The sequence below is a fragment of the Heptranchias perlo genome, chromosome 14 (genome assembly GCF_035084215.1).
Source record: "Heptranchias perlo isolate sHepPer1 chromosome 14, sHepPer1.hap1, whole genome shotgun sequence".
Lineage (NCBI taxonomy): Eukaryota > Metazoa > Chordata > Chondrichthyes > Hexanchiformes > Hexanchidae > Heptranchias > Heptranchias perlo.
In genome coordinates, this window is record NC_090338.1 from 3,668,768 (window position 1) to 3,683,447 (window position 14,680).

General features: G+C 43.8%; 2 protein-coding genes across 6 annotated transcripts in view; one reads left to right on the forward strand and one right to left on the reverse strand.

Moving 5' to 3' along the window:
- rnf130 (ring finger protein 130) overlaps window positions 1–14,680 on the forward strand; it is a 179,885-nt gene that overhangs the window by 42,508 nt on the left and 122,697 nt on the right. For all 4 annotated transcript variants that reach the window (XM_067995963.1, XM_067995960.1, XM_067995961.1 and 1 more), the window contains exon 2: window positions 8,309–8,556. In XM_067995963.1, coding sequence (XP_067852064.1) covers window positions 8,309–8,556 — 248 coding nt within the window. The remainder of the gene's footprint in view (window positions 1–8,308; window positions 8,557–14,680) is intronic.
- The window catches only part of LOC137332261 (uncharacterized), a 173,260-nt gene continuing 169,134 nt past the window's right edge, over window positions 10,555–14,680 (reverse strand). For both annotated transcript variants that reach the window (XM_067995965.1, XM_067995964.1), the window contains exon 2: window positions 10,555–12,745. In XM_067995965.1, coding sequence (XP_067852066.1) covers window positions 11,188–12,330 — 1,143 coding nt within the window. In that variant the 5' untranslated portion in view covers window positions 12,331–12,745 and the 3' untranslated portion in view covers window positions 10,555–11,187. The remainder of the gene's footprint in view (window positions 12,746–14,680) is intronic.

Genomic DNA, 14,680 nt, shown 5'->3' on the forward strand with positions numbered 1-14,680 from the left:
GTAAAGAGGTACGGGACAGTATAAGACATAAGGAAAGGGCATACCAAAAGGCAAAAAATGGCACAGATCCTGGCGAATGGGAAAGATACAAAGATCAACAAAGGGTCACAAAACAGATTGTAATAGCTACAAAAAGAGAGTATGAAAAGAAACTTGCAAGGAATATCAAAACCAATACGAAGAACTTTTATAGTTATATTAGGAAAAAGAGGGTGGTCAGGAGCAGTGTTGGCCTCTTAAAAACTGAAAGTATGGATATTGTCATTGACAATGGGAAAATGGCGGACATGTTGAATAATTACTTTGCGTCAGTATTTACAGTAGAAAAAGAGGATAGCATGCCGGAAATCCCAAGAAAACTAATATTGAATCGGGGACATGGACTCGATTAAAATTAACATAAGTAAAGCAACAGTAATGAAGAAAATAATAGCACTAAAGAGTGACAAATCCCCAGGACCAGATGGTTTCCATCCCAGGGTTTTAAAGGAAGTAGGTGAGCAGATTGCAGATCCCTAACTATAATCTTTCAAAGTTCTCTAGATTCAGGAACTGTTCCTCTAGATTGGAAAATTGTACATGTCACTCCACTTTTTAAGAAAGGAGAGAGAGGGAAACCGGGGAATTATAGACCAGTTAGCCTAACATCTGTTGTGGGGAAAATGCTGGAGTTTATAATTAAGGATAGGGTGACTGAACACCTCGAGAATTTTCAGTTAATCAGGGAGAGCCAGCATGGATTTGTGAAAGGTAGGTCGTGCCTGACAAAGCTGATTGAATTTTTTGAAGAGGTGACTAAAGTAATGGACAGGGGAATGTCAATGGATGTTATTTATATGGACTTCCAGAAGGCATTTGATAAGGTCCCACATAAGAGACTGTTAGCTAAGTTAGAAGCCCATGGAATTGAGGGAAAAGTACGGACTTGGTTAGGAAATTGGCTGAGCGAAAGGCGACAGAGAGTAGGGATAATGGGTAAGTATTCACATTGGCAGGATGTGACTAGTGGAGTCCCGCAGGGATCTGTCTTGGGGCCTCAATTATTCACAATATTTATTAATGACTTGGATGAAGGCATAGAAAGTCTCATATCTAAGTTTGCCGATGACACAGAGATTGGTGGCATTGTAAGCAGTGTGGATGAAAACATAAAATTACAAAGGGATATTGATAGATTAGGTGAATGGGCAAAACTGTGGCAGATGGAATTCAATGTAGACAAATGTGAGGTCATCTACTTTGGATCAAAAAAGGATAGAACGGTACTTTCTAAATGATAAAAAGTTAAAAACAGTGGATGTCCAAAGGGACTCGGGTTCAGGTTGCACCATCACATCTTAGTGAGCCATCCATCAGCGCAGATACTCACACCTCGGGTGGGTCCTAGTAGTCAGTTGGTTGATTTGGAACCTGGTGAGTCTCCACACACAAGGGAGCACGAGCAGACACTGGTGGGAGGGGCAGCTGTGGAGAGTCTGCGTCGGTGGGCGCACTCCTCTTCAGACTCTGCTCAGCTGGATGCAGATGCTGAACCCCAGAGGACGTACTTTAAAAGGAGAATGATCAAGGGAGAGCAGAACATTTGCGAGGTACTGGAACAGGTGCCATGCGCACTCTCCACAATAGCGAAGAGGATGGAGGAGTCCAACTTCTGCATTAATGGAATGGTATCACAGGGACTTGAGGGAATTTATTTTTTATTTATTCGTTCATGGGATGCGGGCGTCTCTGGCAAGGCTAGCATTTATTGCCCATCCCTAATTGCCCTTGAGAAGGTGGTGGTGAGCCGCCTTCTTGAACCGCTGCAGTCCGTCTGGTGAAGGTTCTCCCGCAGTGCTGTTAGGTAGGGAGTTCCAGGATTTTGACCCAGCGACAATGAAGGAACAGCGTTATATTTCCAAGTCGGGATGGTGTGTGACTTGGAGGGGAACGTGCAGGTGGTGTTGTTCCCATGTGCCTGCTGCCTGTCCTTCTAGGTAGTAGAGGTTGCAGGTTAGGGAGGTGCTGTCGAAGAAGCGTTGGCGAGTTGCTGCAGTGCATCCTGTGGATGGTACACACTGCAGCCACTGTGCACTGGTGGTGGAGGGAGTGAATGTTTAGGGTGGTGGATGGGGTGCCAATCAAGTGGGCTGCTTTATCCTGAATGGTGTCGAGCTTCTTGAGTGTTGTTGGAGCTGCACTCATCCAGGCAAGTGGAGACTATTCCATCACACTCCTGACTTGTGCCTTGTAGATGGTGGAAAGGCTTTAGGGAGTCAGGAGGTGACTCACTTGCTGCAGAATACCCAGCCTCTGACCTGCTCTTGTAGCCACATTATTTATGTGGCTGGTCCAATTAAGTTTCTGGTCAATGGTGACCCCCAGGATATTGATGGTGGGGAATTTGGCGATAGTAATGCCGTTGAATATCAATGGAGGTGGTTAGACTCTCTCTTGTTGGAGATGGTCATTGCCTGGCACTTGTCTGGCGCGAATGTTGCTTGCCACTTATGAGCCCAAGCCTGGATGTTGTCCAGGTCTTGCTGCATGTGGGTACGGACTGCTTCATTATCTGAGGGGTTGCGAATGGAACTGAACACTGAGATAGCGTCGCAGGGACGTGAGCAACTGTCTGAGATTAGTGTCGCAGTTAACTGTGGAAATGTCCAAGATAGTGTCGCAGGTAAGTGCGGGGTTGTCTGCAATGGAGAGAAGGCTAGCCTCCATTGAGCTTCAAGCACGGCTCACAAATGAGTGCGTTCAAGCCCTGACAATGGCTGTCGGACTCACGGTGAACAACATTCTGCCGCCTTAAACAGGCAGACAAAAACTTTACAATCGGGCTTCCAAGGCATCATACCCTATGTCTTCCAAACAGTTCTCCAGCAGGTTGGTGAGTAATGTGGGTCTGGTCCAGGAGAAGGATGATGGCAAAAGGGGACATGGAAGTGGGGACGTCTCACCCGTTGCCCCCCCCAACCTGTACCCACAATGCTGCCTCCTCTCCAGGTGGCCGAGTTTACCCCTGCACAGGTGCAGGTGGAGCAGTCTTTGGAGGAGCCGTCACGGGCTCCAAAACCCAGAGGGCGTAGGCAGAAAGCATCTAAGCAGTCCGGCCATGGACACGAGCAACCTGCCACTACCTCTGCTGCAATCACAGGGGATGCACCACGTAGAAGCGGTAGGAAGGGAAAGGCTAAGGATTTGTGATCATGAAGGGCCTGCACAAGGGTGACTGACAGTCTGTCATGTTTTTCATTTATATTCGTTTTTTGTTAAAGTCACATTAAATGTTATCATTCTCATCACTACTGCCACGTCTTGCCCATTCTTGACTGGCTTTTGTGATAGACCCCTTTCATGTGCTTCATCATGAACGGCGACGCTTGATGCCACCCAGTGGGTCACTTTACAGTGGGTGTATGTGTAGTTGTAGGACTGTTTTGTGCGGAGTGGGGGTGGGGCGCTGGTGTTGGCACTGCTCTTTCCAGATGGTGTGAGGACTGGAGTCTTATCACTTTCTGATCTTACAAGAACCAAGAATCTTACATGAGTGACTCCCTGGCCTCACGAGCAGCCAGGTGAGCTGCTGCTCTGCCCATGGGTTCGTGCTCGTGCTCCTCCTCAATTTGAATGGTGGATGAGTGCATGGGGCCTCATCAACTGGTACCCCTTTCTGTTGCACCATGTTGTGCAAGACACAACACACCACTATATTGCAAGGTGCGTATTGAAGTGCTCCCCCAGAACAATCGAGGCACCGAAATCGCATCTTCAGCAGTCCTATTGCATTTTCAATTATAGACCTGGTGGCAATGTGGCTGTCGTATCAACGCTGTTGCTTGCAGATGGAGTTCCTCAGAGGTGGCATGAACTACATGTGCAGGGGGTATCCCTTGTCCCCGAGGAGCCAGCCCTTAAGGGTGCTCGCTACGTGGAAGAGGCCCAGGATGTTGGCTTCCCTCAGAATGAACAAATCGTGGCAGTGCCAGGGAATCTGGTGCACATGTGAAGAAATCTTTTGTGGTGGCCACAATCGAGCTGAGCGTTGATAGAGTGATAACCCTTTCTATTGATGAACAGTCCTGGCTCGTGTGGAGGTGCTCGGATTGCTATTTGCGTGCAATCGATTGCACCCTGTACACGTGGGAATCCAGCCACAGAGTGAAACCCCTCTGCCCTTTCCCTCCAAGAATTTTCAGTCTATACACAAAGATCTCCCAGCCAAAAGTTTGTCTGAGAGAACTGAGTGCCCTGCTGCAATAACTGACCTTTTATCCCTATCTGTCAAACAGGGATTTAAATGTCCAAATGACTGCCGTCTGAAACATGACTCGCTCCCCATGGTGTGTTACACACGGCATGGAAAACACGCAGAGGCAGCGTTGAAAACGCTTGCCTTCACTCTTAATTAGATTTATGTATTTTAAGTACTTGAATTCTTGTTTTAAATATTGTCCTGCCGGCTTTAATTGCCGGGTTCGGGAACGGCGCAGGCACCCAGAAGACCGTGGGTTGTGCGTGTTCTTAGGCGTGTTGGAGCCGGGAATTCTGCCCGCTCCCAGAAATCCCAGTTTTCTTCGTACCCCGGTCCCCAACGCACCCGCAGTTCCATTTTAAAATCAAGCCCTATTTGTCTCTTGAATCCATTTATATTGTTTACTTCAATTGATTTTTCGGGTAACTTAGTCGACAGTTCTTTTGCCCTTTACTTGAATTCCAAGGGATTTCCCTTTTTTTTTAATTCATTCATGGGACGTGGGCGTCGCTGGCAAGGCCAGCATTTAATGCCCATCCTAATTGCCCTTGAGAAGGTGGTGGTGAGCCGCTGCCTTGAACCGCTTCAGTCCGTGTGGTGAAGGTTCTCCCACAGTGCTGTTAGGTAGGGAGTTCCAGGATTTTGACCAAGCAACGATGAAGGAACAGAGATATATTTCCAAGTCAGGGTGGTGTGAGACTTGTAGGGGAACTTGGTGGTGTTGTTCCCATGCGCCTGGTGCTCTTGTCCCTTCTAGGTGGTAGAGGTCGTGGGTTTAGGAGGTGCTGTCGAAGAAACCTTTGTGAGTTGCTGCAGTGCATCTTGTAAATGGTACACATTGCAGCCACTGTGCGTCGGTGGTGGAGGGGGTGAATGTTTAAGTGGGTGGGTGAGGTGCCAATCGAGCGGGCTACTTTGTCCTGGATGGTGTTGAGCTTCTTGAGTGTTGTTGGTGCTGCACTCATCCAGGCAAGTGGAGAGTATTCCATCACACTCCTGTCTTCTGCCTTGTAGATGGGGAAAGACTTTGGGGAGTCAGGAGGTGACTCGCTCAGCGCAGAATACCCAGCCTCTGACCTACTCTTGTAGCCACAGTATTCTTATTCAACTTCCTCATTTTTAACATGTTTCTTGGTATTTGCAGCCTTCGCCATTGTGAATAATTTGGCTGATTCTGTTTTTTTCAATTCACATCATAATCTTGAAGCTCAGTTAGATTATCTTGAAATCTCTCTTTAAAACTAAGTAAACTCATTCTTTCCTCATAACTTTTTATTCTTGATGCCCATGATTCAGAAGATCAAAAACATGTCTTTAAAATCCATTTTTATTTAAGATTTGTAATTCAAGGAATACAGCTTCTTGTGTTATCAATTGGAACATATTAGTTTACTGTAGAAATCATATCCAGAAAGATTTTATTTACATGGGAGTGAGAAAGAAAGGGAAATAAATTATCAGTCCCACATTTGCCATTGGGTGGTTCAGCCATTGTCCCTCTGGGTATAATAGTGCTAGATTATGTTGTCTGGTGACATCTCTCGCTTTGGGATAGGGTATAATCACTGTAATAGCTTCCAGGCTTGAGATGTACATTGCATTTTGATGGTGAGGAGAATTGCACATCTAATGCACTCTGGATTTGTATTTTATTTTTAAAATCAAATGAACAGCTTTTTTTTAAGAAATTGTAATCTGAGCAACTCAGGCCATGAAAATCTTGCTGTGATCTGAATGCTTCTGAAATATGGAGCTAATTATTGAATGTTCCTCCCCACTTCCCAAATCCCAACTGTAAAAAATTAAATCAGAAGTTTGGGGGTTGGTGATGCAATTTATATCCAAAATTTTATGAATGAATGCTCATAAAACTGGATCAAATAAAACCAAATTTGATCAAAATTGAAGTTAATTCTTAAAGCAAGCAATGCTGGTCTTGCAACTCTTACAAGTAACATTTTGTGTTTAACTAGTCCATTAGTATTAGCACATTGGGTATTTATGCACATCCTGTTTTGATCAATATTTAGTGTGTCTTATTTCTGCAAGCCAGCTCTCGCTTGTCCCCCTGTATCAGTGGTACGCATAATAAAATGCAAGGGGCTCTTGTGGCCCAAACAGATCTGTTGCTCCTTCTAGCTCTAGGCAGCAAATCACAGCTCACCAGCTGCAGCTGGGATTCCAGAGGGGGTAAGAGAGGGTTAAAATAGTAACATGGAGTTTTTTTATGGTGAGTCAGTAAGAGTATCCCTGAACCAAGTAGCTTCTCAGGATTATTGCACATTTTGGCCAATTAACCTGTACCAGCTAATTGTGGAATTTTCTGTGCACTTGAATGATTTTCAGCAGGCAAAGAGTTTGAAAGAAATTGTACAGGTCCGACATTAACCCTGTCCTCCAGTACTCTTAGGGAAAAATATATCCTCCTCCCATATCTGTATTACAGTAAATACTTTTTAGATGTACTTTGTAATCATTGTACAATCAGAGCTACTAATAACAATGAAATGAACTGCTGTCAGTGTAAGAGCACTCACTGCCTTAACCTTCTTGCAGAATTTCCTCAAGATTTCAAATTTTTATACTTAGGATTTCAAAGAAACTAATTTGGCCAGATGCAATTGACTGGAGAAATGGAGAGGCAGCCCAAAAACTAAGATAAATAACTTATTACAGCATTTTATTGGCTGTTATTTACCAAAGAATCTTTGACTTCTCTTTTTTTCATTCTTGCCAGACAAGACAACTGCTCTGCTTCAACGTGGGTTTTCTGCTACATTTTTTATAGATGGATGTGTTGGCAAGCCATTTTTTTCCTGTTTTAAGATTTTGGCAGTGGTCCCTGCCATTTCTGATAGTATGAGTTATTCAATTGATCTATTCAAATATTCATCTCATCTGTCAATAAGTTTTTTTTTTTGCAAACTGATTAATTATCTTTTGCTCCTGAGTGAATTTGTTCCTTAACTTCAAATAAACATTCATCAGAAAAGTAGAGGGAACTTTAAAATGACTGCAGTGTACTTTTTATTTTTGTGTTCCAAAACATCATACAAGTGTCTTTTTAAGCAGAAATTGCTAATATTGGTGAAATACCACAGCAAAATATCTTAACTGTATTTCCTAATTTCCCCCGCATATTTTTCAATGAAGCAAAGTCGGCAACACTTTTCCTGAGCTTATATTTTATATTTTTGCACTACTCTCCCACACTGCAGCCCATGAAATCTATTATATTTTTAATTCTCCCCTGGTTTTGCATAGCAGTGCTTTCCAGACATGCCATTTGTATAATTGCACTCCATCCATTATTGGATACTTGGATACTGTTCCAGAACTGCAGAGACATATGCTTAGCCAAGAGAATATCTAGGAAAAATGTATTTTGAATCTTTCTTGCATACTTAGTAGCACAAAGGATGGTTCAAATACCACTTCTAGTTCAATAATCTTGTTTAACATATTTTGGATTTCCTTCCATAATTCCTCTGAAACTGCCTTCCTTTGCTTCCCATCCCAACATCAACAAAGTAAGCCAGATAAAAAAGCAAACCTTATTTTAAAAGTTAATTTTATGGCCCCTGGAGACCTGCCAATTTTAGACGAGTTGAGCAATGATCCTGTAGGAAATCCCACGCAGTTGCAGCCAGGAGCCGATCAGGAGGCCCAGAAGGCAGGAAATGTCCATAATGGCCATACAGTAATATACTTAGCCATTGTTAACATTTCTGGCATAGATACCTCCCAATCTGCATCTAGGCTGATATCAGATACCAAAGATCTGTTGCTTGAAGAAAGGGATTGAATGTTGTGGGATTGATTATAAACATGGATGATGAAATATTCTGTGGAACACTGGACTTCTTTCTCTGCTGGGACAGTGGGAAAGTCAGTGGAATGCAGCTAGACAGGCTTGAATATAATTAAAAATTTTACTGAGACCTTTGGTCAACTTTTTTTGAAGGTGGGGAGAGAAATAAGGTAGAAATCCTCAATTTTATGCATTCTTGGAACTTTGGACCTGTGGTCAATCTCTCTGGAGATTAAGTACATTATTTTTGCTTCTTTCAGGAACTGGTAATATAGTCGCCATCACGATTTCTGAGCGTAGAGGTCGTGAGATTCTGAGCTATGTGGATAAAAACCTCACTGTATTGATGTCCATAGCAGTTGGACCACAACAGTATCCAAAGTACAGCCGTGGCTCTCTCGTCTTCGTGTCCATCTCATTTATTGTACTGATGATCATTTCATTGGCATGGCTGATCTTCTATTTCATCCAGAAGTTCAGATACGCAAACCTACGTGGACGGAACCAGGTCAGTGACTTTCATTTTTAAATATTTATTTGATTCACTGAGAATTAGCATGGTGCTAATAATTCGAAGTGTGATTGTGATTGTGATTTGTTTTTTGGAGAAGAGGGTGGAGAAAACCAGATTAGAGGAGACTGGTTTTATGGAGAAATTTCACATTGTCCATGTTACCATTTGGTGCAGTGCCAAAGAATGCACTGAAAATAATCACTGAATTGAGTGTCTAAACCAGCTGTGGTATCTACATTGTTGCTTTTGATGCAAAGGGATAGATTTGCAAAACTATTGTAAATCCTACCTTCCCAATCCCACAACATGTTCTGTGTGTCCAAAGTGTGTCTATTAGCCCTCTAAAATTACAGCAGGCCATCAAAGTACTAGAGATTTCATTCAATGCAAGAATTTGCCTGAATACTTCGATAAATTAACATCGCGAATCGAACCCAAGTAAATTCTGACCCATTAGCCTGATATCAGTACAAGTGAAATAATGGAAAACTATTTTAAGGACTAGACTGGAGAAGTACCCAAAAAGTACTAACTTAGAGGGGAAAAAAGCATACAAGGAATATTTTTTGCTCAAAGTATTCCCCTTTTTTAATGGAATAAAATTATGCTTTTACCAGGTTTTTTTTAAACAACAGTTTTATCACTGACTCTCAAGTAAGATTTTCCTCCCTTCTCCAGCAGGGAGCATCCCTGTACCTATCACGATTTACATAGAATTACATGGAATGTACAGCATAGAAACTGGCCATTTGGCCCAACAGGTCCATGCTGGGCTGTAGTTATACAGGGCCTTGGTGAGACCACACCTTGAATATTATGTGCAGTTTTGGTTTCCTTACCTAAGAAAGGACATACTTGGTATCGAGAGAGTGCAGCGAAGGTTCACCAGACTGATTCCTGAGATGGCAGGACTGTCTTATGAGGGGAGATTGGGTCAACTCGGCCTATATTCACTTGAATTTAGAAGAACGAGAGGTGATCTCATTGAAACATATAAAATTCTGACGGGGCTAGACAGACTGGATGCAGGGAGGATGTTTCCCCTGGCTGGGTGGTGCAGAACGAGGGGTCACAGTCTCAGGATACGGGGTAGGATGTTTAGGACTGAGATGAGGAGAAATTTCTTCACTCAGAGGCTGGTGAACCTGTGGAATTTTCTTCCACGGAAGGCTTTGGAGGCCAAGTCACTGAATATATTTAAGAAAGAGATAAACAGATTTCTAGACACAAGGCATCAAGGGGTAAGGGGATAGTGCAGCGGGAATGTGGTATTGAGATAGAGGATCAGCCATGATCATATTGAATGACGGAGCAGGCTCGAATGGCCTACTCCTGCCCCTATTTTCTATGTTTCTATGGTGTTTATGCTCCACACGAGCATAATTTGATTCCATCCAGTGGGGGAATAACTTCCATCTACTAACTGATCCAAAGCCACCTGACTCCAGAAAACCCTGCTGCAGACTTGGAAATTTGTATTCCCAGCAGGTAGCATGGTTTTCTAGGATTGTGTGGGCCTGGAGCAACACTCAGCCTGTTCTCATGTTGCATTTTCCCATTTTTTGCAATGTAGCCGTTCCAGCAGCCGTGGAGGGTGGAGACCCTCATTGGGGGTCTCTATCATCAATAAAATCAACTTTAAAAAAAAAAGTTGTATACCTGGTATGAGTGCAAGTTTCTTCTACATTTAAAAAAGCACTCCCATACTCTCAGTTTAATAAGAAATAGCCAGTCTGGATTTAGAAAGGAAAATTCCTGCCTGACAAATTTCCTTGACTTCTTTAGATAAATTTATGCCAAATTTGGATTTTTTTCTAAAAGCTTTTGACAAAATTCCACGTGCAAAACTTCTAATTACATTTTTAAAAAAAGCGCAAACAGCAATTCAGGGTGGAAATCTTGGATAAGAATTAAGTTTAAAAAAGATTTAAGAATATCAATGTACTGGTAATTGTGAACAATTTTACAACACCAAGTTATAGTCCAACAATTTTTATTTGAAATCTACAAGCTTTCGGAGGCTTCCTCCTTCGTCAGGTAAATGTTCAGGAGCTCCTCGAAGCCTACGCATATATACATATAGAACAATACATGGTGTTTACAGACTGCCCCTGCAACTGCCCGTTGCCAAGGCAATCACCGTGTTCAGACAGAGAGGTGTCACCTACAGAACCCCCGAATACACATTCAACAAAAAAACAAACAGGGAAAAAAAAACAGAGAGGCAGAAACATCCGGAAGGCAGAGAAAGCCAGCAAATGACCCATTATATTAAAAACAGATAGCTTTTGTTCGCTGGTGGGGTAACGTGTAGCGTGACATGAACCCAAGATCCCGGTTGAGGCCGTCCTCATGGGTGCGGAACTTGGCTATCCATTTCTGCTCGACGATTTTGCGTTGTCGTGTGTCTTGAAGGCCGCCTTGGAGAACGCTTACCCGAAAATCGGTGACTGAATGTCCCTGACTGCTGAAGTGTTCTCCAACTGGGAGGGAACCCTCCTGTCTGGCAATTGTTGCGCGGTGTCCGTTCATCCGTTGTCGCAGTGTCTGCATGGTCTCGCCAATGTACCATGCTCCGGGGCATCCTTTCCTGCAACGTATGAGGTAGACAACGTTGGCCGAGTCTCAGGAGTATGAACCATGCACCTGGTGGGTGGTGTCCTCTCGTGTGATGGTGGTATCTGTGTCGATGATCTGGCATGTCTTGCAGAGGTTGCCGTGGCAGGGTTGTGTGGTGTCGTGGACGCTGTTCTCCTGAAAGCTGGGTAATTTGCTGCGAACGATAGTCTGTTTGAGGTTGGGTGGCTGTTTAAAGGCGAGTAGTGGAGGTGTGGGGAAGGCCATAGCGAGGTGTTCGTCATTGATGATATGTTGAAGGCTGCGGAGAACATGGCGTAGTTTCTCCGCTCCGGGGAAGTACTGGACGACGAAGGGTACTCTGTTGGTTGTGTCCCGTGTTTGTCTTCTGAGGAGGTCTATGCGATTTTTCATTGTGGCCCGTCGGAACTGTCGATCGATGAGTCGAGCGTCATATCCCGTTCTTACCAGGGCGTCTTTCAGCGTCTGTAGGTGTCCATCCCGTTCCTCCTCGTCTGAGCAGACCCTGTGTATTCGCAGGGCCTGTCCATAGGGGATGGCCTCTTTGACGTGGTTAGGGTGGAAGCTGGAAAAGTGGAGCATTGTGAGATTGTCCGTGGGCTTGCGGTAGAGTGAGGTGCTGAGGTGCCCGTCTTTGATGAAGATTCGTGTGTCCAAGAAAGAAACTGATTCTGAGGAGTAGTCCATGGTGAGCTTGATGGTGGGATGGAACTTGTTGATGTTATCGTGTAGTCTCTTCAGTGATTCTTCGCCGTGCGTCCATAGAAAGAAAATGTCGTCGATGTATCTGGTGTATGGTGTTGGTTGGAGGTTCTGTGCAGTGAAGAAGTCCTGCTCGAACTTGTGCGTGAAAATGTTGGCGTATTGGGGTGCAAATTTGGTCCCCATGGCTGTTCCGTGTGTTTGGGTAAAGAACTGGTTATCGAAGGTGAAGACATTGTGATCCAGGATGAAGCGGATGAGTTGTAGGATGGCGTCTGGAGATTGGCTGTTGTTGGTGTTGAGTATTGATGCTGTCACAGCGATGCCGTCATCGTGGGGGATACTGGTGTAGAGTGCCGAGACGTCCATCGTGGTGAGAAGTGTTCCTGGTTCAACTGGTCCGTGGGTACTGAGTTTTTGTAGGAAGTCTGTAGTGTCGCGACAGAAGCTGGGGGTTCCCTGTACCATGGGTTTCAGGATGCCCTCGATGTATCCAGAGAGGTTCTCACACAGGGTTCCGTTGCCTGATACGATAGGACGTCTGGGTGTGTTGGCTTTGTGTATCTTTGGGAGGCAGTAGAAGTCTCCCACGCGGGGAGTACGTGGGATGAGGGTGCGTAGGATGCTTTGAAGGTCTGGATCGAAGGTCTTGATCAGTTTGTTGAGCTGGTGGGTGTGTTCTTTGGTCGGATCTGCGGGTAACCGTCTGTAGTGTTCCTGGTTGTCCAGTTGTCGGTATGCTTCTTTGCAATAGTCCGTTCTGTTCTGGTAAGGGGTGTAATGTCCGATTGTGTGTTGTATGGGGGGAGAGAGAATGTTGAGTTAACTTCTGCAAGGGTAACTGGACCTCTGTTGTTTTCCAATCTGCATGAAAACCTGGATGCTGACAGCAAAAATAAACTTGTCAAATTGCTGATGACACTAAATTAGGAAGATATAGCTAAAGATTTGCAGATGGATTTTGATCAGTTATGCAATTGGCCAAATGCAAGTGAACTTTAATGCTGAGAAATGTAAAGAACTGTACATTGGTGGAAGAAATATGGGTTGTAATATACAGTGAATGGAATTGAATCAGCAAAGGGAGACTTAGAAAAGGACCTGGGAGAAACAGACTGGACTTTAGACAAACACTTAGACAATGTGCTGAAGCAATTTTATTAAAAAGATATAGCCAAAATAGTAGATTACACACCACAGAAAACAGAAATAGGCATTGAAAAGAGTGCAGAGAAGAGCATCTTACCTCAAGTTTAAAGAGGATGAGCTATGAAGGAAAATAAAAAAGTTCCAGTTTATAGTCCAGGAAGAAAGTAATGGGGGAGAGGGAAGACATCTTTGACGTAGATCTGTATGTTAAAAAATCTTCCATAGGGCGCACACTTCCTGTCTATAAACCTTACTTTGACACTTTTTGGTCAACATTTATCACTGGGTAAACTTAATACAGCAATTTATATTCAGTTTTGCGATGTTGACTGTCATTACTAAGCTAAGAAGTGATTTAGCAAAAGTGGAATGGAAACATTTACTTGAAGGTAAATCGATGTCAGAGCAGTGGGGAGGTATTCAAGGGGAAGATTCTAGGGGTTCAGAGTAAACGTGTTCCACAAAGAAAAAGGGTGCGGCCATCAAATCTAGAGCCTCCTGGATGTCTAGGAGCATATAGGGTAAGATAAGGCAGAAAAGGAAAGCTTATGTCAAACCCAGAGAACTCAATACTACAGAAAGCCGAGAGGAGTATAAAAAGTGCAGGGGTGAAATTAAAAAGGAAATTAGGAAAACAAAAAGAGGGCATGAAAAGATATTGGCAAGTAAAATCAAAGAAAACCTAAAAATGTTCGATAAATACATTAAGAGCAAGAGGATAACTAAAGAGTAGGGCCTATAAGGGGCCAAAAAGGTAATCTATGAATGGAGGCGGAAGATGTTGGTATGGTTCTTAATGAATACTTTGCATCTGTCTTCACAAAAGGGAGGGACAATGCAGACATTGTAGTTAAGGAGGAGGAGTGTGAAATATTGGATGGGATAATCTTAGTGAGAGGGGAAGTATTAAGGGGATTAGCATCTTTGAAAGTAGATAAATAACCAGGGCTAGATGAAATGTATCCCAAGCTGTTAAAAGAAGCAAGGGAGGAAATAGCGGAGGCTCTGACCATCATTTTCCAATCCTCACTGGATACAGGCGTGGTGTCGGAGGATTGGAGGACTGCTAACGTTGTACCGTTGTTTAAAAAGGGAGCAAGGGATAGACTGAGTAATTCCAGGCCAGTCAGTCCAACCTCGGTGGTGGGCAAATTATTGGAATCAATTCTGAGGGACAGGATAAACGGTCTGACTAACTTGATTGAATTTTTTGAGGGGGTAACAAGGAGGGTCGATGCATTTGATTTGGTGTACATGGATTTAGCAAGGCTTTTGACAAGGTCCCACATGACAGACTGGCCAAAAAAGTACAAGCCCATGGGATCCAAGGCAGAGTGGCTGGTTGGATCCAAAATTGGGTCATTGGTGGGAAGCAAAGGATAATGGTCGATGGGTGTTTTTGTGACTGGAAGGCTGTTTCCAGTGGGGTTCCGCAGGGCTCAGTACTAGGTCCCTTGCTTTTTGTTATATATTAATGATTTGGACTTAATTGTAGGGGGCATGGTTAAGAAGTTTGCAGATGATACAAAAATTGGCTGTGTGATTGAAAGTGAGGAGGAAAGCTGTAGACTGCAGGAAGATATCAATGGACTGGTCAGGTGGGCAGAAAAGTGGCAAATGGAGTTCAATCCGGAAAGAGGCCATTTGACCCAACGACACCGGGCCGGCT